Source organism: Cupressus sempervirens, chromosome 8 (genome assembly GCF_028749045.1).
Source record: "Cupressus sempervirens isolate cs-2001-9-10 chromosome 8, ASM2874904v1, whole genome shotgun sequence".
NCBI classification, from domain to species: Eukaryota; Viridiplantae; Streptophyta; class Pinopsida; order Cupressales; family Cupressaceae; genus Cupressus; species Cupressus sempervirens.
The window spans coordinates 620,675,880-620,702,158 of NC_143125.1; the positions used below are offsets into that span (position 1 = coordinate 620,675,880).

At 34.4% G+C, this 26,279-nt stretch overlaps 1 protein-coding gene and 1 pseudogene across 1 annotated transcript; one reads left to right on the forward strand and one right to left on the reverse strand.

The window, feature by feature from the left end:
* Positions 1 to 268: 268 nt before the first annotated feature.
* On the reverse strand, positions 269 to 13,548 carry LOC149543969 (zeatin O-glucosyltransferase-like; annotated as a pseudogene).
* A 10,372-nt stretch (positions 13,549 to 23,920) lies between these two features.
* On the forward strand, positions 23,921 to 25,829 carry LOC149543970 (zeatin O-xylosyltransferase-like). Its single transcript, XM_089798605.1, has one exon. The coding sequence runs from the start codon at positions 24,210 to 24,212 to the stop codon at positions 25,677 to 25,679; it is 1,470 nt and encodes a 489-aa protein (XP_089654731.1). The 5' UTR covers positions 23,921 to 24,209; the 3' UTR covers positions 25,680 to 25,829.
* The last annotated feature ends 450 nt before the right edge of the window (positions 25,830 to 26,279 follow it).

The window sequence follows — 26,279 nt, forward strand, 5'->3', positions numbered from 1 at the left end:
CCAAAGAGAAGACGACTAACCTTATATAGGCCATATGATTAGTGATGAGATATACAAATATGAAATAAAAGGTTTTGGATTCAAATGCTAGTGAGTCCATGAATGATTTAATCCTATACGAAAATTAGATTGAACTAGGAGCTGCAACCAATCCTATAAAGTGAATTAAAGAAAGTGATGGAAACAAGAGACATCAGAAGGAAAGAACTTTTAAAAATAGACATCGCTTGCCTTCAAGTCCACCTAGGACACAAAGACCATTGGCCTACTATGCAAATGATGGAGAGAATTGACGGAGAAGAGAATCTAAGGATTTCAAAGAAGAGCATCCATCGCCAACCACCCTTCAAGCCTTGCCCCTCAATTCCTCCACTCTCCTTCTCACTCACATTCCCTCTTCACTTCTCATCAACTACTTCACCACTTTCTCTACCTCCTAGGCCCTCACCACCTCATTTTCCTCTTCATTTTTTGATTCTTTCACTTCCATACCTACTTTCTGTTGGTGGATATTAATTTCTCCACTAGCCCACCATTATTGAACCATCCAAAGCCCACAATAGCCAACAACCCACCATAAACATCAAACAAAATGTTGCATTCAGTCCCCCAACATTGTTTCAAAATTAGTCTTCAACTACCATTAGTTGTCTATATTTATTGATATATATTAATATTATACGTCATGCAATACATGTGTTTGATATTCTAGAGAGTTCTTAAATCTCTATAAATAGAGGCATTGTGTAAGGATTTGAGTATCAGATATTATCTAATCATTGTGGATCATGAGTGGATAGAGTGTTGTAGCATTCTAAGAACTTCTAATAGATTTTATTATGCATGAAGTGTTGTAGCACATTGTGATAAGTCTTTGTATTTTACATATTGAATTGAATGTTTATCTTTTAGTTGGTATTTGTCTTTGATCCACTCCATCCACCTCTTACAAGTGGTATCAAAGTCAATGGAAAAATGATCTTGAAATTTTTTGAATAGATTGGTTGGAATGAGAAGTGCTAGCCATTAAGTATTTTGTTGCTAAGGCTAAGGCAACGTATCCCAATAGGAAATGGAATTTGAAGTTATCTTTTGTGTCATTAGATCTGCAAAGACAAAAGCTGGAAACAGAGAAAGCACAAAAGAGATTCATGCTAGTCACTACGTGGAGGATCTCAAGCATGTGAAGATAGATCACTGCCAACATAGAAAAAAAGAGAAGACATAAAAAATGGGATGATAAAGTTAAAGATGGAAGTTTATTTTATTGAGATTAGAAGTGGTGTGTTATGTGTGTACGTTTGAAGTGTTTTATGAAGATTAAAGTTTCTATTTTATTTGTTAATGAAATGTGTGAAGGTTAGTATTACTTGTTGTTAATCTATTTTTCCAAAGGAGTGCAATTGTAAGTAGAGAATGAAGTTGAGGTTGAACTTTGTTTGGAAGATGTATAATGCTAGTTGTGTTGATGTAAATGGTCAAAGAAGGTGTTTTGTAAGCAGTTGTGTATGAGGAAGATCAAAGTTGGTCGTAGACTAAAAGTGTGACAATTTTCTATCCTCAAGGGCTATGTATTTTGGACAAATTTGTTACATGTGAGTTGCGTTTGTTAAAGGAGAATTTAGACATTGTATTGTACCTAAGGTGTTGTAAGGGGTGCATTATTGGTTGTATCTGACACCCTAGAGTTTCACTGAATGTATTGATGAACCATGTATCTGAAAAGGATTCCTATAGAACTAGTGAGTATAGCGTTTAGGCACCCATGTATCTCAGTCGATGGATTTCTTTTTATATAGACTCAATAATCAGTTTGATGTAGGTCAAGAAGGAGAAAAGCCAAAGTGATAATAGTTTTCCCATCATGTGATTTTTTGGTAATCTGAAACCATTAGTGATGGTTCCACATCATGTAAGTTTGTGGTAATCTAAAATAATTTGTGATGTTTGGTGGTCTATTGTAACCACTATTATGTAAGGTTCGTGGTTAGCTAAAACCATTCAAATGCAAAGTTTTTGGTCAACTAGAAACCATTTGTATTCTGATTGTTAGGGTTATGTCATAAGACCCAAAGTGATTATGATGAGGGAAAACAATATAAATGCAGAAACATTAGTGGAAGAAATAAAGGGGGAGTGTTGGCGGATATCAATTTCTCCACCAGCCTGCTATTACTGAACCGTCCATAGCCAACAACCCGCTGTCAACATCAAACAAAATGTTGCATTCAGCTGCCCAACATCATTTCAGAATCAGTCTTCAACTACTAATAGTTGCCTATATTTATTGATATATATTAATATTATATGTCATGTAATAGATGTGTTTGATATTCTAGAGAGTTCTTAGATCTCTATAAATAGAGGCATTATGTAAGGATTTGAGTATCATATATTATCTGATCATTGTGGATCATGAGTGGATAGAGTGTTGTAGCATTCTAAGGACTCACCATAGATTTTAGTTATGCATGAAGTATTATAGCACATTGTGATAAGTCTTTGTATTTTACATATTGAATTAAGGGTTCGTTTGGCTACGGGAATATAAAAGTGGGAATAGGAATACTTATTCTCGAATAGAAAATGGGTTTGTGTATTCCTATTCTTGTTTGGTTCACCCAAAATTTGATTTGGAATTCATAGACTCAAAAAATTATGTTTTCTAAAATATAAAAAATTTGGAATAGGAATACATATTCCTATTCCACCTATTTAGGTGGAATAACAAATCCTAATTTTTGGGTCAAAATTGGAATACGTATTCCAATTTTATTCCTATTCCAATTCTGCCTTTGTACATCCAAACAACGAATTCAAAATTTTAAGAATATACAAATACCTATATATTCCCGTGTGTGTGTGTGTCTGTGTGTATGTGTCACACACACAGAGACCCTAAATACTTATCTTTTAGTTGATGTTTGTCTTTGATGCACTCCATCCACCTCTTCCACTTTCAACTCCCGTGTGGCTTGAATCGAATTGGCAAATTGATCAGAATGTAATGGCCAGGTCAACATACCCACTCCAGCACTGATGCTCTCCATGGTCGAATTCCATTCGCAGTGCGTTAAAAACCCACCCGTCGACTCGTGAAAAAGGATATCAAGATGAGGCGTCCAATTCCTCACTATAAAACTCTGCCCCTCCAATCGCCTCTCGTACCCTTCTTCTAGAAACTTGCAAGCCGGTTCGAACTGAGCTTCTGTCGAAAAATGGGCTCTGTCGAAAATCCTGAGTACCCACAAGAAAGGCTGCCCGCTGCATTCCAATCCCTCGGGCAATTCTCGGATCTGCGTTGTCAAAAGGGAAGATACACTTCCGAACGAAACATAGAGAACGGAGGCCGGAGCCTGTGAATCTAACCACCTAATGCACTCCGCGTCCGTTGGTAATCTCTACCGATTTACTCCATCATTGAAGAAAGCCTACAGAATAAGAGAACCCACATACCACACTGGCTTCCCAATGTACACTAATTCCTCTCTTCCCTGGTTAATGAATTCTGATTCCAGTGAGGTGAATGTGTTTTATGATATATCCCTTGGAAGGCTCTGACAAAGACCTTTGGCGGAAAGAGTGTTTTATATATCTTTCAAGTAAACAATGCTTCAATGTTACGCTCACAAGGGAGGCAGCCGTTGTCTCATCGCTTGCCCAATTCATCCACAGATAATAATAAGAGCCAGTGGGTCTGAAGACATAGGCAGGGATTGAGTATTTGGTAGCTACAGTCTGAATCCATCCCATAGCCACGTCGTAGACTAGAACCACCCTATTATTGTTCTTATAAAATGTTTTTTAACAAACCTGATTGGTTTCATCCTAAAAACTTTAGTTTCTCAAACAGTTTGGCTATCTAATATTTGAGGCATTTGTTCAGTTTTTGGATGAGATTCAAGAGGAAAAACCTGCTGATTCAGTCCTGGAGATTGGATGGCTTGAAGCTAGGAAGCCTTTTTATCCAACAACGTTTGACCCTGTTTTTAGTCCTGACCAACCACTTAGTTCTCTGGGAAGACCCAGGTATGTAATTGCATTGTAGTAGATACGGATTACATTTTTGTCAATCATTAAATTAAATCCTACGTATACTCGAGGCTTTCAGTTTTTCTCTTCAATATTCTTGGAATAAACAATTGGTTTACCATTTATTTCTCAATGCATTCATTACCTAATGGTTATTTGATGTCCACTGACTTGTCAGTAACTTTTTTTTTAAAGTGTGCTTAGAAGCATGCCTTGGAATGTAAAGGCATATATTTGACAGATAAATTGTTTGAGAAAAAAATTTCATCCCTGCATTTTTCTTCTTGAGAAGCCATAGATAAATAGTTGGTCTATCTTAAAAGATTGCTTTTTCCTTCTTGAGAAGCCATAGATAAATAGTTGGTCTATCTTAAAAGATTGCTTTGACAATTGACATATCCATTTAAGATACTCATTGTACCTCTATCCATCCATTTGTTTGTTAGTGCATGCATTTCTTGATTATAGTTACTACTTGGCTAGAAGTACTGGTGTGGTAGGGAAAGATTGATAGTAATCTGAAATCCATATTGAAGGGAGGAATTGGCTTATGATTAATTAATGTATGGATTGCCCACACAGAACTGTGAAAATAAGTTTTTTCTCTTTTGTATTTACAAGAATTGGTGATGTTGCAAAATATGTAAGTGCTATGCTTTTCTTATCTATCATTTGGCAGTTGTAACTTCTATAATTGAATGTCAAGGATATGACTTGTATTGTTATCCTACGTTAATAAAATAAATTAATCCTAATTAGATTATCTGAGGTGGGATTGAGATTGAAGTCTAGACATTTATACCATAATGTTTAATTACAAGGCACGTTCTTGGTATATAATATAAACCAAAAAAGGAAATACAAAATTAAATATTGCATATGAACAGAGATTTCTAGTGACATTTTCACTACTATGAAGTTAATGATTAATTCTCCATTTCTAGGTTTCCACCTTCAGCTTTCCCAAGAGAAAAATTATTTAATTTTGCACAAAGTCTTTCTTAATTAAAATCTTTTTCTTTTGCATTATATTATTGAATATTTATTTTATGCTATCTGATGTAAGAAAGCTAAGCCCAAAGTATTAAAACTAGAGGCACAAGCTTTACAAAGCTCAAAAGTAGTTAAAACTAAAAGCACAGACAAATTTTCAAAGAAAGTTATTCATAATTCCTCATTTAGAAATGGATGATGATATTTTTTTACAAAGAAGAAGGTAAGGAAGAAGGTAAGCACAATGATTAAAAACATTTGAAGAGTTTTTACCTTAACTATCTTGGGCATCTGACTTCTAACAAACACAGTTTTGCAAGCAGATGTTGGAGGCTTGGATATATTTTTTTGGCCTGTTTAGAGGCTCCGCTTTTTTTTTGATACATATAAAAAGGAAGAGATTGCTCAATTACTAGCACATGCAATTTATCATTGAGTATTTAGATTCTAGACTTGTTGTGTGTACTGTGTTTTTTTGGGAGTAACTACACAACGTATGGCAAATCAACCTTTTATTTTTAAGATTTGAATGTATTTCCTCTCATCTTTGGTGCTCCTCCCCAAAAGAATTTTTGGTAGCTTTTTTACCTGGCAGTTCTTGCTCGTTAGAAACCTTTATCATATATGTCCCATATCTAACCCTTTTTGAGAGAGGCATTTTAGATTTCTTCATGAAGATTCATAAGCAATTATTCAATGACATCATTTAATATTATCATTATAATGAGAAAGGTGTGGAATTTATTTCATGGATAGTGACACACTTGTTGGACTTTATTCAATTTTAATGGAGATGATGTCAGATTCTCACTTTCTTATATTTTTAATAACAGGACACTTTATAGGATCTCTTGAACACCCATGAGGTTGTGTCAAGATCGTATTATCATGTTAGCATTGATTTGAAGATTTAGTCATCTTTCACTATATTGATGTTGGGAGATTTTGATTCATTATAAAACTTGTATTAGTCATGGTGCACAATTATTTTTATTAAGACTCTTTGAACAATTTAGTATATTTACTTTATTAAAATCATGGCTAATATAGTCCTATTTTGGGGGTCCATGTTGGCACATTTTTAAAATATGTTTCTTTCCAAAGGAGCCCTCAAAACATAGTTTCTAACCCAATTTGAATTTTTTAGTTCGGATATCAAACAAAAAAGATGTGGCCAAAATATCTAGTAGATGTCATGCAAGAAACTCAGGGTGAGAGTGGTAACAGAGTTAGGGCAATCCATTTTTGTATGATCAAATTGTTGAATATTTAAAATTTGGTTCCAAGACATAGTATCATATGAATCTAGTTCTTAGAACAATTTGAATCACTGAGTTCTGATATCATATGATAAAGTTGTGCCCAAAATATTGACTGTTTATCCTAAATCTACACTAGTAAAAGTCACATTTCCTGATAGTTTATTTTATGATCTTTGAAGAAATTTAATAAGCTTAGATTCTTTCTACCAATGAAGAAACACAACAAACTAAAATTCTTTCTGCCAAAGTTGAAGACCTTCTAGTTTCTTCAAGCATATCCACTAAATAAAAATGTTGTTTTCCACAAGTTGAACTTAGCTTTTTTCCATCTTCAATTGCAGTACTAATATTTAAATCCCAAGCTCTTCACACTCTAATGCAATTCTTTTAGGCCCTTTAGGTGCTCAAAGATCATATATTTTAAATTTACAACTAATACGCATGGTTTGTTTTCAATTATGGAGCTTGAATGATTTTTAATGGTAGTAGGATAAGCATTTTCTCATGCTTTGATTTGATCTTAGTTTTGTAATAATTGTCCTCACTTATGTAAAACATTGTTCTCTTTCTATATAGATGCTAAGTAAGAAACTTGAACATTAAATCAGGGTGGGTGTTGTGTGTTTTGAACCTATGTTGTGACTAGAGGAATAAGTGTTATAATAGAATTTATCTTAGTTTTGTTAGAATTGTCTTTGTTTTGTGTGAAAAAATGTACTCTTTTTGTACAGATGTTGAGTAGGAAACTTAAGCATGGCATTGAATAGGAGTTGTGTGATTTGCACCTATGCTATGACTATTATCAAGAATAAGTGGGACAATTTTTATTCCCCTATTATAAATTATATAATCACATGGACAAATGGAATGCACTGCAAGCTAAATATCTTTCTCATCCTCTACTTTATGCAACTTTCATTACTGCAATTTGCTAATATTTTTTTTCTTAGTTCTTCTTCTCTCGTAAACCTTCTTTTAAAGAGATTTTGTTGTTTTGGGCACCATCCCTTGCAAAGAGCTTGTGGGTTCTATGTTATGGAGGGGGGAGCTATGGTAGTAGTGATGCTTGCCTGAAGAGACTAGGTCAAAGGGAGGAACATTCATTAGAGGTGAAGACATTTTGAATTAATTATATGTCCCATATGAGTACTCTCTCCCTCATTTTTCACTACTATATATTGGCTGATTTATAAAAATCATTTATTGAAGGGTGTTTTGGTAGATTCAAGGGAACTAAAATTTGTGGCTATGACACATGGCATGGCAAAAGATGTGAAATTTTATTATTGACACCTACTTCTTTAGAAATGGGACTCTTGGAGACCCTAATATTTGGTACATCTTTCATTTATTGAATAATTGAAGACTTGATTTGATTTCCTTCAAGTAAGAGAGTGCTTTAGTGTACATGGAAACAAATCGCCAAATTTTGTCAGCAAGATGTCAAATTCTTTTTTTTTATTTAAGTTGAGTGTTGTCTTTTAAATTAGTTGAAAAAATGATATGTTCTTTTAGTTCAATGAGAATAATTATGCTAAGAGTATTTAACTTATATGATAGTGACCAAAGTTACTGCAGTGAAGCAACATGATTAAGAGAGAGCTCTCTATAGAAGACATTGATTTGAAATTTCTAGTAGGAGGATAAGAAATTATGTGACTCTAATTTGGATTCAATGCTGCATCTATGATTGGTTTTAAAGAACTGGTTTGATCTTTATTTATTTTTGTCATAATTGTACCTCTGTTTAAGAAAAACAATGTAATTTCTCTATGCAGATGGTTTGTAGAAACTTTGATATGGTGTTGGAGTTTTTTGGCCATACCTATGTTATTACATTGAACTAACAAGAAAAAGTGGTACAATTTTTATTCTCTTGCTAGCAGTAATATTTAGGTGCAATGTCTCTCTTACGACACCTATTTTCTTTCCTTCCTACTTAATTGTAGTCACTACAATGAACAATGCACAAGTAGATTTGTACAGAAGAAACTATTTTTTAGGTACTATCCAAACATTTATTGGGGATTTTTTGTATTACTCGATTCCTCTAGTTTCATATAAGAGAGTTTAGTATTTGGGATGATAGTTATATTATAGGACAAAGAGTGCTCCACAGTGGTTATAGATTTGGTGTTTTTGGTAATTAAAATTTGCAACTTCTAATTGTGGGTGAAGGATTAAAAAAATCTTTAACTTGATAATTTGGAATCAATGTTGTCTCTATGATTGATTTTAAAGAACTGATTTGATTCTATATTTTTGTGCCTAATAGTTAAGTGTGCCTTTCGTTATGCAGAATAATGTATCTATATAGATTACATTGAAGTTGTATGAAACTTTCCTATGATATTACACTAAAGGAATAGGTTTAAGTGGTTCAATTTTAATTCCCTTGGTAGAAGTAATAATTATATACAATTCATTGCCTCTTATTTTCTTTTTCCTGACAGTAATTGCATACTTTGAAACATACACAAGTAGACCTGTACATGGATAAACTTATTTGTTGTATATTATCCAAAATATTTGGTGGTTTTGGTGGAGTTCTTAATTGGTCTAGGTTTGTAAAGGAAGGTTGAGGGATGGAGGATTCCACTCTTCTATGTATGGGTAAATAGGTATGTTATTATGAAGAGTGCATTCAGCAATGGGCATGGATTTGGTGTTAGTAGTGTTGGCAATAGGATAAGTAATTCCGAACTTGCTGATTTGACTTTATTATCATCTCTAAGATTAGTTTAAAGGAACTAATTTGATCCTTGTTTATTTTGTAAGAATTGTTTCTTTTTATTAATACAAAGTTGTTGATCCCTCTAGTAATGGACAATTTTCATTCTGTCATTCTTAAGTTGTGTTGCAAATATGTGACAATTTTTTTTCCATGTTTGGTTGGATTAAAGTTCTAGCTCTTGCTTGAATAATGTGTTTGTGTCTCACCTAGATTTTTTTTACAATCTTGGTCCCAATTTTAGGTGATCCACTCTTGTGTGTGCCATCTATACTACATACATGTGATGCTTATTTTGCATCTTTAGTTGGGTTGTAATTGTGGTCTAAGTGTGTACTATTTTCTGCTCAAACAAGTGATAAGATTATTATCCATCCATGTTTCTTTTAGTTTTATAACTTAGGGAATGCTATGTTGTGCTTTTCCTTGACATGACACTAGCTAGCTGACATGGTATAGGATGCTTTAAAATACCAGTCATAGATTTTGATCTTTCCATCTTGAATAATACATAATACACTTTCCCTCTTTCACTGGTGGAGTGTTTTTGCTACAAGCTTTCTCCGACTACATAACCTTAGTGATAATATTATTCCTACCTAGATATATCATATGCTTTCTTACTCTGTGCTACAATAGAATGTTTGATTGGCTACCAGTCAAGAGTTTATACTAACCCAATTTTATGCTTCATTTTAGAGTTCCTTTGGACTGCATCAAACAACAAAAATAGTGAACTATGAAATACAAAAATGTTAGAATGAAAGAGTTAGCAGCCTATAGAATTGTAATTATATGGCTAGAATCACACTAGATAAGCACAAAATGAAACTAGTTGTCTTTATGCATAATGAAATTGGTCCCATATTTTTTGACACTCCAACTATTGATCTAGTTCTTGATCCACATGGATCATTTGAGAGCACATAAGGATTCTACACAATTTCACATCCATAGACATATCTTGAGATTAATTTATTAATTTAATTCTACTCAAACTTTAAAATTGATAAAAGGCCAAATGGTAAATAGCATTGAGAGTGGAAAAATTATATAATAGAATTGTCAAGTACATTCCTCTCACATCATTCATAATCAAAATAAAATGAATTAGAAGTAGAATGATAGAGCAACAAAACCTTAAGTTGTCTATTGTTCATATAACAACTTCTAGTTATGTAAATTGTAGCAAGTTTACAATTGTTCATATAAAAGCCTAGTTATTTATTATAGAAAGTGATCATTATAATGGATCAAAAATCAACATAACCCTTGGGTCTACCAGGAACAAGTACTAGTTATAAATTATACACATTTGATAGAGGTAACATTTGGGACAAGGATATTGACTTTTCCCTTTTTATTATTATTTAGCAGATATGTTGGACAAGGTTATTGAATTTACCTATATTCATATCCATATGTATATCCATTCAACTTTAGAATTAAGAATGTCAATGATTTCTTTGTTCAAAGATCATATTTTATTCTATTTAAGTAGTTATGTTCCATGTAGATATGTAGATTTCTAAATGTCAAATAAGTAAATCTAGGCAACCTTTTGGTAAAGCTTAATACAGTTTAAAATACTAGTATAATTGTACTAGACTTGAATCAATATGCTTTTTTGAGTCAATGAGAGAAACAATGGGAGTTTCTTGTTTTTAAGATGAACCTTTATCCTTTATTAATTGAGCTATGTTTCTTTTGGCATCTCAATAGCCAAAATCAATGTACACAGATCATGTATTCAATGTCTGATTTCATTGCTTCTCTATTGGATCTGTGAACAAAGAATATGATTTATACTAGACAATATTCTTTAGAAGTGCTTTAGTTCAAAAGATTTATTTCTTTATGTTTTAGAAGTGCTTTAGTTCAAAAGATTTACTTCTTTTTTTTGGATGACTTCCTTAACAAAATGAGATTGTATTATTGTTTTTTCACACAGAATAAAGATGTTGTCTAAGCTATATAGAGAGTTGTAGTGGCATATGATTATAAAATTTCTCAAAGTGTATTGAGCGATCAAATGAAGCAATTTTTTATTGATGGGAACAAAGTAATCTCAAGTGTAATCAACCCAAGTACTTGAATTGATGATGCTGAGTATGAGGAAAATGAAGCTTATGCCATTGAAATTGTCACAAGCATAGGGGATGGGAAGATGAGGGAATATTATCAAGATTGGTAATCTTGCTAGGACTAATATATTTTACACCTCAACTTGAAGTTATCAATGTATTTTATGTCATTTTGAAAGATGGCGAGCTATTTTTTGTGAAAGGGAAAACCACAGTATATTCTTGTCTTTTCTAATTCATCCTTGTTATTCATAGAGCAAGTCTAAAGCAACATGTTTAGTGAATATGACTGCATTTTTGTTCTTTTATATTTTAAGTCAGTTCAGTGGCAAGAGGGAGATGAATGCTAAAAAAAGAAATCTTTCAAATAGGAGTAAGGGATCAAAATTTGAAGATCTTTTTTGTGATTTTAACAAATTAAAATATTTGAACTATACAAATCACTGCCTTTTTCTTGTGGCAGTAGTGATAGAATGGGTGCTCTATATAGGGAATAATGAACTTAAATTTAAGTTGGGATATTGATTTCTTTTGAATATTCTGTACTTTAAAATGCATGTTTAGCTAAAGTTGCTTGATGAAAAGGAGACAACTATAAATAAGAGGGTTGTCAATAAAAAAATTCATTTGAAGATGAAATCCTCAAGGCTTGTTTTTAGTGAAATAAACCAAAAGTTCACCATCATGCCCTTTACTGCCAAGTATCTTCTACAACTTCATTTTTTTCTATTTTTTGGCTATTAAATCCCCCTTTTTGTGTCGTGAGTTTATACTTGTAACTAAACTATATATCATAGAGTTCTTAAGTGAGTTCTTTTGTCAATCAATACATACAATTGATCCCACATTTTCTCACTAAAATTGGGTTTAAATACAAAAAACAATTATAAACATGTAATCATAGTAGTGGTTAATGGTTGTCAAAAGAATCCAAGTGCATTTCAGAATGGAAGTGATATCTTGATAAGAGGACAATGAACTTATGTAAGTGATAAGGAAGACATCATGAATTAGTGAGCATGTGTTTTAAGGAATGATAAGGCCAAATGTTTTGATGTAAGGGATCAAATGAAAATGGAATCCAATACAAATACTATGAAGGTCATATAAATTTGATTTCATATTGACCCATAACATCTAGAATTAGACAAGCTTGACCTTAATCTACAAAATGAAATTGATAAATGATAGAATGCATGAGTTCAATATTGAGTTTCATGGTCTAGATGGCTATCCTTAAAACTCTCTTTTCATCAGATTTATGATCCAAATGCGAGATCTTAGGTTGTGTATGCTCTGATCTTGACAACCAAACACAGAGTCTGATGTTTGACCTCATCGATGTATTTGAAGTATTTCAAGTCTAGTATAAATAGTTAAACACAATGTATACTTTTGTGTTGTTAACACTATCATCTAAAATGACAAACTTTTGTCATCTCTAGGAATAAAATATCTGAGCCTATGTATATAAACTTAAACATGATCATGATCTTCAAAACTAGTGAAAATACATGTTCTGAGATTGTTCATTCATAGCAGTCTAGAAGTCAAGGAAACTCTTCTATAAAGAGAACATAAACACTAGCTTAATAGTGATAGCCCATGTATCATATTTGTGTTGATATAGATTCTATTTTGTTATAAATTTTTTTCATATAATGTTTTATTACAGCTTTAGTACGAGATTTGTATGTGCCTAAACCTTGCACCATCTATCCATGCAAGTCTCAACTCTCCACCAATGTCCGTACTCATTGACTTAGTTTATCTTGCCCCTCTCTTATAGCTCATATTTGCAAAACCTTAGACTTTTAGTTTTCCTTATTTTAAAAGGTGCTGGCTCAATGGAAGAGCACCTGCACTAGAAGCAAGGGAATGATGGTTCGAATCCATCATGCCTTAACATGAATTAATTAATTATATTGTAGATTATATTTAATAATTTTTTTATATATTATTTTATACCATCTTCTCTCTAATCATCTTAAGCAATATAATAAGTGAGATTAAAGACATTAATTTCTATAAAGACAAAATTAAAATTGTGTGTAAGAGACAATTATATTGTTGTTTCTTATTGTCTTTATATGACAAAAATTTTAGACAATAGTTTAAGATACTCGCTTAGAGACAATATTTGCGAGAATACACAACTTTATTTTTGTCTCAAATTAAGACAAATAACTTAAAAATTCTAACAAATATTATCTTAAAACCTCCCTTGACGTTGTAGTGTGGAGGTGGAAGCAAAGGAGATGACTACCCCGCGTTGGGCGATAGCTCTGTAAAAATGGAGGAGTTGATTGAGGTGCCCCTGCGCGGGGAGTGGCACGATAACCACTTGCATTCTTGTGCAACTTCCAATATCTCCAGCCATTGCGCCCCCCGCATCAATTTCAATTCACGGGTCTACAATGAAAGGAGCTTGAATCCTTTATTGAGATAGTAATAATAATATTGAACACTGATTTCCATGGGCGAATGACATCACAGAGCTGCTACAGGTCGTGATGCCTTTTGAATGGTATGGATTGAGTCCTTTTCTGTTTGCACATTTTAACGTTGAAGGGCCTATTACTGTGCAGGAACGGCATGTGCGTGGACATGAAAAACAAAAAATAGGATAGAGGAACAACCAGTCAGAGCAGAAATGAAAATGTCGTCTGTCTGGACATGAATTAAATATGTGGAAGGAGTGTAAAGATATGACAATGTCATGTGACTGGACATGACTGGACATGAATTAAATCCAAGAGTGAGCGGCTTTTAGTTATAGAGACGTTGTATATGTTTTATTAGAAATAGACAGCCCTAAAGGTAGAGATAGACAGCCCTAAAGAAGCTTCATTTTTCACTTCCATTTTATAAAATTATTAGTTCCTGCCGACAGCCAGGAATACTTACGCAATCGTTGAGTTCAATTAAAAACTATTAAAAACTCTTAACTAACCAATGATATCAAAGAATTTTTTCGAGCTTTAAACTTTTCTAATGTTCTAATTTTGTCTTAAAAATTCTAGCAAATATTGTCTTAAAACCTCCCTTGATGTTGTAGTGTGGAGGTGGAAGCAAAGGAGATGACTACCCCTCGTTGGGCGATAGCTCTGTAAAAATGGAGTTGATTGAGGTGCCCCTGCGCGAGGGGTGGCACGACAACCACTTGCATTCTTGTGCAACTTCCAATATCTCCAGCCATTGCGCCCCTCGCATCAATTTCAATTCACGGGTCTACAATGAAAGGAGCTTGAATCCCTTATTGAGATAATAATAATAATATTGAGCACTGATTTCTATGGGCGAATGACATTACAGAGCTGCTACAGGTCGTGATGCCTTTTGAATAGTATGGATTGAGTCCTTTTCTGTTTGCACTTTTTAACGTTGAAGGGCCTACCACTGTGCAGGAATGGCATGTGCGTGGACATGAAAAACAAAAAATAGGATAGAGGAACAACCAGTCAGAGCAGAAATGAAAATGTCGTCTGTCTGGACATGAATTAAATATGTGGAAGGAGTGTAAAGATATGGCAATGTCATGTGACTGGACATGATTGGACATGAATTAAATCCAAGAGTGAGCGGCTTTTAGTTATAGAGATGCTGTATATGTTTTATTAGAAATTACTTTTTATTAGAAATAGACAGTCCTAAGGGTCCGTTTGGCAACAAGAATACAAGCGGAATAGGAATATGTAAATTCTTAAAATTTTGAATTCTTTGCTTGGATGCACTAAATCGGAATTGGAATACGAAGTAAAATAGGAATACATATTCCAATTTTGGCCCAAAAATAAGGTTTTGCAATTCCACTCAAATAGGTGTTATTGGAATACGTATTCCTATTCCACTTTTATTTATTTTAGAAAACATAAATTTTGGGGTCCGTGAATTCCCCATCAAATACCGTGAATTCCCCATCAAATATTGGCTGAACTAAACAAAGAACAGGAATATGTAGCCCCATTTTCTATTCCAGAATACATATTGCAGAATAGTTATTCCTATTCCCACAGCCAAATGGACCCTAAAGGTAGAGATAGACAACCCTAAAGAAGCTTCATTTTTCACTTTTACTTTATAAAATTATTAGTTCCTGCTGACAGCTAGGAATACTTACGTAATCGTTGAATTCAATTAAAAACTATTAAAAACTATTAAAAACTCTTAACTAACCAATGATATCAAAGAATTTTTTCGAGCTTTAAACTTTTCTAATGTTTTAATTTTTAATATATATATATATATATATATATATATATACTATTTATCTATAACATTATTGGTTCAATCGGAAAATAGCAAGGACAAAAAATAATTTTGTGAACCAAAAGTTAATGAAATTTAAAAGCGACATTAGAAACCCACCTTCGGTAGATCATGAGTTACATCCCATAATTCTTGAAAGTTCTGGGATCTTCTGAAACAATATTCCTAGATACATAATTAGGACATTTTCATCTATTTTTACAAACCTAAAAAGCTCTAAATTCTTCACCACATCTTTCTTTCATCTTTCAATCCTCTTGTAGAGGAAATCAAATTCTTCTGCTTAGATTTTCTATATTTCAACACCAGGGAAGCGATGCTGATGAAGAGTGACCAATGACCTATTCTCATTCACAAAGCCATTCAATTGATTGCTGAAATGTGGAAGGAAAAATTACCTTATCAAAGATTAAAAAAAGTAGAGGCTATTAAAAAAAACTGTAATTTTCTTTCAATTTCATTGCTCTGCAACCAAAACAAGATGTTGGCATGAAGATCTAGTCACTATCATACAAATCCCCTTTTCATTGATTCCACAACTATAATTAACATAGCCATGATATTTGATTTGATCTGAAATGTGGAAGAAACTTGAGGGTCAAAAACTAAATGCTATGAAGAATATTTTTGTAATTTTCTTTCAATTTCACCTGGCTGTAACCAAAACAAGATGGTTATCTCTTGTTAATCCTGTGTTCATCAATTTTGCCACTATTTATCAATATAATCATGGTCAAGAAATTTGATTTGAAAATGTCAAAGAAAAACCCTTACACCATCAATAAAATATATTTTAAAAACTTTGTAATTTTCTTCCAATTCGACCCCTCTGCAACCAAAATAGAATGATGTGAAAACTCAATCTCCATCATATGAATCCCCTTCATTGATTCTACAAATGTTTCTAGCATAGTCATCAATTGATCACAAGATTTCAGACATAAAGCCTGATGCCAAATGCAAATCAGTAATCTAAAAAATGTCATTCTTTTTTGAGGCAAGGTAGGTAAGGGAATGCATTGAAAGTGCCTAATGTACACAAACACTTAACATTTTGAAACTTATCGGTCATAACATATTCAGGAGTAGCATAACCATATGTTCCCATAACATGAGTGAAGACATGGGTTTCATCTCCTTGAGGTCCATCTTTGGAAAGTGTAAAATTAGATAGCTTAGCTATATAATCCTACAGAGAATAAAGAAAATAAGTAGGGAATTCAATCCAGGCTAAAATAAAGCAAGTTTGAACACTACAAATAGATTTTTTTAAAACTCCATAATAGTGGATATGCATGTCAGAGATGTGGCCTCACTAAGACATGAGATTGGTATAAAAAAACCCTTTAATCTTAGGGTTGTAGTGGGGATGACCACAACCCTATGAACAATATAAAATTGAGACATAAATCATTCATCCTGATGGTGGATCACAAGTATGTGAAGTAAACTTTGTTACATGATTGAAGCAAGAAACTTTAGATGATCCAACTGATCATGGAAATCTACTTTCTCTTATTGAGGCACACCTAGAAAGATATGATACTTTCTATGGTATAAAAGCTAAACTACCACCAATAGAAGTAAATAACAATATTAAGAAGCTATCTCTGCACCACTATTGGACAATGAACCATGCATGTCTTTGATATAACTAGTCACAAGCTGCTCTCCCCTTCCTCCAACAACTTTGCCATAGTTAAATCAAAGAGCTTCACTCCATAAGAATGTTTGGCATGATGTTGGACTTCGCCTCATCTATCCTATCACATGTGCAATCAGCAAGACAACGACATACCTGATTTTTCAGTTGATTATGGTGCTCTAGAAATGTTGGAACAACTACCATGTGCATATGAACGTGCCCTTCATATGAGCCTACAAAACCTAGGAGTATGACACATTTCCCACCTTCACCATGATTTGAGATCCATGTGTATATGCTCTTAAAATTTAGAGCTAAAAATTGAAGTGAATCAATGCAAATACCATTGAAAATATGTTTCTACTCATTGCCCATAATTTTTCAAGTCATGCTTTCTACATGGTTGTCACTATTCTTAGTTGCTTATTATTGGCTGCCATAATGTGCTGGTCAAATTAATTTTTGAAGGACTTTCTTATTATAATATTGCATGTGTGAAAAAAAAAAAAGGGTGTTGTAATGTGGAAAAATGTATATGCTAGAATAAATTTAAATTGATAAGTTTTTAATAGAGCTTACAAGATTTCTCCAACTACCACATCCACAACCAAAATAGACATATGAGCCTATAGCATCTTTGAACTTGTAAAAGTAAAATGATGAATACTTAGGCTGTAGTAACAGAAGAAGAAAATGCTAGCTCCATAGATTAGCTATAACGCATCTACTCTTCCTTATGGATTCCACAATTCAGAGATCACCCAGTTTTTGGAAAACAGAAAAATCAATCCTAAAAGTTAACACTTTTTTCAAACTCCATTAAAAAAAACTTTATAGAAGTCAAGGTATGTATATATTCATGTGATTTCCATTGCTAATATTTTTGTTTCCTATTTTGATGAACTAAATAAGAATCTTACAAAAGACATCAAAACGTCATGCCTTTTCTAAATTGTATCTTGAATAATACTTATAGGAAAAGTAGGTTTCAAGAAACATATACTTATTGGAATTTAGATTACAAGGAGAAGTGTTCTCATTCATGCTTTTAAGGATAAGAAGTTGTATATAAGTTCTGTACTTATAAACATATGTTGTAATAAAATGTGTCAAAAGGGGTCATAGGTCATCCTATGGCCCCTTTCAACCCATATAAACAATTGTAATATGTCCCTAGGGGTCCTAGGACCCTTAGAGACATATGTTGTAATAAAATGTGTTGAAAGGGCTCATAGGTCGTCCTATGGCCCCTTTCGACCCATATAAATGATTCTAATATGTCCCTAGGGGTCCTTACTTTAGTGTTATATTCTATGCAAATGACAAAGGAAAAGTCTTCAAAGTTTTACAAAAATAAATACTTAACAAAATCCTTACTACTATTTGACTTCAACAAATAAGACATGTGTAAAGATATAAAAATTTATAATTTATGCATCATACATATTTTTTGGTTCATTTTTCTATTTAATAGAACATAACCTAAACCATGGCATTTGGTAATCTATTTCATGTTCATAGTTTAGTGTACAATTTGATTCAACTAGAGGTAGGAACTTTGGTGCTTGTGCCCTTTGTTTTATGATTGTGGTTGTACTTGAAAATTAGAAATCAAGAAGAATATTATTCATTCTTGTATTCACATAAAACTATATAGGTACATACATAGTTGTGTGTCATATGCATAAAGCTATAAGAAAGGAAACAACTACAGGAAAGGAAAGAATCAATTTAGGAAAGAATAGTTCAGGAAAGAATCAATCCAATATTAGGAACAATCCAATATTGCAACACTCCCCCTCAAGTTAGTGCATAGATATCCCACATGCCCAACTTGCCCAAAAACTTTGAGAACACTCGACTTGAAACTACTTTGGTAAGAAGATTGGCCAACTGATCTTCTAATTGAATCTTAGGTAGCTTCACAATCTTCTCATCCAACTTCTCATTAATAAAGAATTTTTCTACATCCACATGCTTTGTACGATCATGTTGAACCAGACTATGAGCAATATCACATGTTGCTTTATTGTCACAATATAATTGAATTGGCCACCTAGGTGGACAACCCAAATATCTTAGGAGAAATCTTAGCCACAATGCTTCACATACTCCAAGTGCCATACCTCTAAATTCTGCCTCAGTACTTGATCGTGCAACAAAATTCTATTTTTTTCTTCTCCATGTAATGAGATTACCTCCTACAAAGGTGAAATAACCTTAAGTAGAATGCCTGTCATCTATTGCTCCAGCCTAGTTAGCATCAATATATGCATCCACACTTTGATAATCCTCATTTTTAGTGAATAAAATTTCTTTTCCAGGAGTAGACTTCAGATACCTCAAAATGCGCATAACTGCATTCATATGTTACTTTCTAGGATTTTGCGTAAATTGGCAAACAATACTTAATGCATAGGTAAGGTCTGGCCTTATGTGTGCTAAGTACATCAATCTTCCTACAAGTCTATGGTATCTTCCTTTATCAATTGGTACCTGATTAGACTCAATACATAACTCCAATCCTTCTTCCACTGGTGTATCATCGGGTTGACATGCTGACATACTGGTTTCTCGTAACAAGTCTAAGGCATACTTTCTTTGAGATAGAAAGATCCCTTTATCAAATCAAGACACTTTAATCCCAAGGAAATATTTCAAGGAACCAGGGTCTTTCATTCAAGTTGTCTAAACAAGTAATCCTATAGAGCCCTCCTTTTGTCAAGATCATTTCCTATAACTATGTCATCCACACACACAATAAGTGCAGTGATCTTACCCTGCTAATTCTTTATGAATAAAGCATGGTCTGAATTGCTCTAACAATAACTAAAGGATTTCAAAGATTGTTTCAACCCATATAGTGAATTCTTCCAAACCATACTCTCAAAGATTGTTTCAACCCATATAGTGAATTCTTTAATTTGCACACCTTCAGACTATGTATTTCTAGTATCATGCAGCCAAGTGGGAGTTCCATGTAGACTTCTTCAAACAACTTTCCATGTAGAAAGGTGTTCTTCACATCAAATTGTTGTAATGGCCAACCTAAGTTCGTAGCTAGAGACAACAAGACTCATACTATATTGATTTTAGCTATAGGTGCAAATGTCTCTGTATAATTTATCCCACAGGTTTGGGTGTACCCTTTTGCTAGTAGTCTCACCTTAAAGCATTCAATTGTACCATCTTCTTTGTACTTAACAATATAAACCCACTGACATTTAACTAGTTTCTTTCCTGGTGGACAATCAAGAAGTTCCTAGGTATTATTTTCCTATAATGATTTCATCTCCTCATTCCTAGCTGCTTTCCACCTTGGATCAGCTAAGGCTTCTTACACATTGTTAGGAATAGATATAGTAGATAATTGATTTACAAATGACTGATTTGATTCTGACAAAAAATGGTTAGACACATAATGATTAATAGGAGATTTAACTTTAGTAGAAAGATTGGGTTCATATGTGGATTTAGGGATACCTCTGGTGAGATGCTAAGGTAGTTGTTTTCTTGATCGTGTAGGAACATCCTTGGTAAGCAATTGGTGTGGTGTGAGGGACTCGGATAGAGGTGGACCCATAGCTTTAGTTTTTGGGTGTTCATCACTACTTTGATCCAAAGTTTCACCTACTTCTTGATTAATAGTTTTAGAGAGTTCCCCTTCTTCAAAGATGTCCAAGGCACCCACATCTTCAAGGATGTGAACACCCATCTTCAAAGGTGTTATCCACATCTTCAAAGATGTCCAAGCTACTTGCACCTTCAGAGATGTGAACATCCACATCCTTAGAGATGTGATCATCATAGTCTAGATTCTGAATTTCCTTTTTGTACTCCCCCTGAAGTTTAGGCTTAGAAGAAACATCAAGTCTTCATGAAAAACTACATCCAATGTAATAAAAATTCATTGGGTTGGAGGATGATAGCATCGATACCCCTTTTGATAAGAAGCCTATCCTAGAAAGACACATCGCAGTGCTCGTGGAGATAACATGTTGTGCTGATGCTTATGGAGGTGTACAAAAGCTACACAACCAAAGACATGAGGAGGTAAATTTGGGACAGTTGGAGCAACAACCGCCTCAACGAGACCCTAGGATGGTGTCTAGAAATCAATAGTGCTAGAGGGTACCCAGTTGATCAAATATGTTGCAGAGGTAAGTGTTGTGTCTAAATAGGATAATGGCATATAGGCTTCAATCATTGAAGCATGAACAACCTCCAAAAAGTGAAAAAAATTTCTCTTAGCTACCCCATTCTATTGAGATGTATTGGAACAAGTAGTTTGATGAATAGTTTTGCATGCTTCCAGATACTGCTGAAGTTTAGAACTCAAATATTTGTCTTTATTGTCACTATGAAGAACTTGAACTTGTGCATTGTACTAAGTATGAATCATGTTGAAAATTTTGAAATAACAAGTTCACATCACTTTTAGACTTCATTAAGCATACCCAAGTCATCCTAGTACAATCATCAATAAAAGTAACAAACCAACATGATCCATCCAAGGTAGTGACTTTGGATAGACCCCAAACATCAAAATGTATGATCATAAATGTAACTAGACTTTTATTCAAAGTTAATGGAAAAGAAGCACGATGGCTTTTTGCAAGTTCAAAAACTTCACACCGGAAGCTAAAAACATCAAATTTTGCAAATAAACTAGGAAATAATTTTTTTAGGTAACCATACGAAGCATGTCCTAGACATCGATGCCATAACCAAATTTCAAATTTATGCTTGTCCCCCTCAAGGTCATCCATCGCTAGAGCTTGACACAGCTTGTCTGAACTCTTTGACACCAAGTCCAAGTAATATAGCTTCCCTTGCCTAACACCACAACCAATCATTTGCCTCGTTTGAATTTCCTTAAACACACAAAAATTAGGCCAAAAAATTACAACACAAAGTAAAGTAGTGGTGATTTGGGAAACTGACAACAAATTGTAATCCAAAGATGAAACCACTAAAACAAAATCTAGATTCAAAGTATCAGTGAGAGGTAAGGATCCTTCTCCAATAACTAGGGCCAGAGAGCCATTGGCAGTGGAAACAAATTTTTTTGAGGACGGTTTAAGGGATGAGACCTGTCTAGAATCAAACATCATATGATATGTAGCACTGGAATCAATTATCCATGCACTATTAGAAACAAGTGTAGAGATATTTAAAGACTTACCACCATTACTTGTCATTGCTGCTAATGTCGAGATCTATCCAGCAATATTATCCTCTATCTTTGTTTCAACAAATACTACACTAGAGGTCTTCTTGGAATTCTTCTTTCGTGAATCATGGCTACAACCCCACCATTTTGGATACCCAGCAAGTTCAAAGCAGTGACTTTTGGTATGACCAGTTTGATTGCAATGGGTGCATTTGTAGGTGGATTTATTAGCACCATTAGTGATCTTGGGTGGATTTTGAGGAGGCCCATTCTAATTAGATCAATTTCGAGTCACCATGGCTGAAGCATTAGTCTTTTCTAATTCTCCAATCATTGTTGTGCATCAAACAAATTCACAGAAGACCAATACATAACATGCTTCTAATTCGAGAATAAGATCCTTTCTCCAAATTTCACCATGAACTTGTTTGAAGTCACCATCTAATCCAACAAGAAAAATATGCACCCTTTGTCACTAAACTAATTTTCAGTAAGATTCAACATCGTTTTCACTTTCCATGATCACTTTATCACAATGATCCAACTCACCAAAGATCTCGGTTAATTCTGTATAATACACAGAGAGTGTTCTACCATTCTATTTGGTAGAGAAAGCCCTCTGATTCAAGAAAAATAGTTGAAATTCATCTGCTCCATTATAAAAAGCCTTAGAAAGAGCTTTACAAATGTCTCGAGCAGTGGGTAAGTGAATGTATTGCTTCATAATTTTTTGGGACATAGATATCAACAACCATCTTTTGACCTTTTGCATACCACTTCTTATATCCATCATCCTTCTCGGTAGGCGGTTGTGAGTTACCATGAATGAAAAAGAGTTTCTCCTTCTCAACAATATGCATCTCCATGATTTGGGACTGCAAATCTTAGTTTGTTTCATCGAGTGTAATCTCTGCCTTAAACGATGAACCTTCAAATTGAATAATAATGGGAGTAGATTTGCTCTCAAATACTTCTACATCTAAATTGGCCATGGTTCAATGAAGGGATACAAATGATTCAAGCTTCAAAGCTTTGATACCAACTTGAAACTCAGAAATCAAGAAGAATATTTTCCATTCTTGTATTCACATAAAATTGTACATGTACATATATAATTGTGTGCCATATACATAAAGCTATAGGAAAGGAAACCTACAGGAAAGGAAAGAATCAATTTAGAAAAAAATAGTTTAAGAAAGAATCAAATCCAATATTAGAAATAATCCAATATTACAACATTAGGAAGCTAGATGACAAAAAGGTTAATAATATTTGCTATTCTCGATACCTTCATTTATCGATCTTCCCTTAGGGCCCGTTTGGTTGCTAGAATACAACCGGAATAGGAATAGAAAATTAGAAGATGATTTGTATTCTTTGTTTGGTGTGTGGAATAGGAATACGTATTCTCATTTTAGCCCCAAAATGAGCTTTTGTCCATTCCAAAAAATCCCTGTAATTGGAATTGCTATTCTTGCATTCATTTTAACTTTTTCAAATTTGATTAAATTTTCAAATCCACTTTGACCTGGGGTGAGCGCTGGAACTTTGTTTTCAATATTTTCAAATATTTTAGCGATTTTCCAATGGTGCCGATTGCATTTTCAAAAATATTTTCAAATGGCGCTGATTGCAAGTTAACCCTATTCCAATTTAAGCTTACATAACCAAACAAGGAATAGACAAGATTGGATTGCATTTTTCCATTCCTATTCTTCATTCTCCATTCTCATTCAAATTTTCTATTCTAATTCTCAATTCCTACGCTTGGAACCAAACGAACCCTTACGAACTGACATGAAATTCGGTGCGTTTGTGATACCTGATCCCTCATAATCCCCAACTTCGCTTCATACCCTTCCAACCTTTCAATATTTTCCTTAGATGGTTGTCTTTGTTTTCAAGGGCATAGAGTCCGTCTTAACGTTCGATGCCCTAGGCATAGTGTCTTCCCTGCTCTGAATAGGGGATTCAAGTTTCTATTGTTGTGAACCCCTGAGCTGAAATTGCTTTCGGACCAATGTCTGGAGATGGAAGTTGTACAAGAATCCGAGTGGTGGTGGTCCCACTCCCCACGCAGGGGCACCTCAATCAACTCCTCCATTTTTCCAGAGCTATCGCCCAACGAGGAGCAGTCGTCTCCTTCGTTTCCACCTCTGCCCATATTCACCAAGTCCGCCACCGAGTTGAGGGATGGGAGCTTCACAACTTCGATATTCGTTTTCACGAGCTGCCCATGCCGAATGTCTCACCTGAAGAGCAAGATGCGCAGAGCTCTCATATGTTTCCGCCTCATTTGATTTCTTTGTTCGAAGCCGTGGAGGATCAGCTAGGCCCTCACGTTGATGAGCTGCTGCGCACAATCTGCTCCGAGAACGGTAATAAAGTGGTTATAGTCTACGATGCAGTTATCGGATGGGTTCAGAGTGTGGCCACAAGGTACTCAATCCCTGCCTATGCGTTCAAACCCACAGGTGCTTATTATAATCTGTGGATGAAGCGGGTATGTGACGAGGCAAGGGTTGTGCTCCCTGTTGCCCGAGTGTCACTGGGGCGTTGCTTTCCTGAAAGATTGCTAAAATACTCGAGGCGGCAAAGGGCTCTCTCAGGGGCTTCCAGGGGATATATCATTAACACCTTCACCGCACTGGAATCCGAATTCATTGAGCAGGGAAGAGAGGAATCAGTATACGGTGGGAAGCCCGTGTGGAGTGTGGGCCCTCTTCTTCCACAGGCCTTCTTCAATGACGAGCAGCGGTTGCGATTGCAGGCGGAGACGGAGTGCATGAGATGGTTAGACACACAGGCTCCTGCATCTGTTATCTACGTTTCATTCGGCAGTTTATCTTCTCTTTCGGGGACACAGATCCGAGAGCTGGCCGAGGGATTGGAACGCAGCGGACATCCTTTCTTGTGGGTGCTCAGGATTTCCGACGGGGCTCATCCCTCCAAAGAAGCGCAGTTCGATTCGGCTTGCGAGTTTCTGGAACGTGAAGGGTACGAGAGGCGATTAGAGGGACGGGGTTTCATTGTGAAGAATTGGGCGCCGCAGCTTGACATTCTATTTCACAAGTCGACTGGTGGGTTTTTAACCCACTGTGGGTGGAATTCGACAGTGGAGAGCATCAGCGCCGGAGTGGGTATGCTGGCGTGGCCTCTGCACACCGATCAGTTTGCCAATGCCGCTCTAATAACACGAGAGTTAAAAGCCGGCATTGATGTGAAAGATTGGGGAAACACAGAGGAAAGTGAGGTTGTGAGTGCGGAAGAGGTTGAGAAAGCGGTGAAACGATTGATGAGGAGTGAGGAGGGAATGGAAGTGAGAAAGAAGGCGCAGGAATTGAGAGGCGAGGGTCGGAAGGCTGTTGGCGATGAAGGGTCTTCGGGGAAGGATCTGGATTCTCTTCTCCATCACTTCTCTGAGTACTTTTTCCGATTAGAGAACCTTGCGAGCAGCCCCTGCAATATTGGTAGCGTCTGCCCTAATTAATTCTCGTTTTACAAGAACTGTATCAAAATTAGGGCCAGCCTCACGCCACGAGACTCTTTGTTTAAAAATTAAAAATCTGGTTCATGTGACGTTTACTTTCTTATAATTGCTATATATATGAAATTTGAGCAGTTGTACTTTATTTATTTATTTATTTTTATATAAAATTAGAAATAGACAATAATTGTATAGTTTACCATCAATTTCTTATTTGATAATTTATTAGTCCCTAATGAAACAAATTATAAAATTAAAATTTTCAAGTTTTATTCAAATATTAATATTTGTTATTGTTTGAATGATAATTGACATATTTTACAGTTATTAAAATAATGTTTATATGTTGGGAGTTATTAAGTTATATTAATTATCTTTAACGAAATTATCTTCTACAAAAATATTTTGTTGAATTTTATATTATTGATCTTTTTTACAAGATTTTGACTAAATAAGCTTGATTATATATTTGTAAAAATGATTTGTACTTATTGAAATAATATCTTCTTATCTAATATCATTTTATTGCTTTGAGATTAAAAATTATCTACAAAAATTTCAATCATACAAAATTAATAACTTGCAATTGATACAAAAAAATTA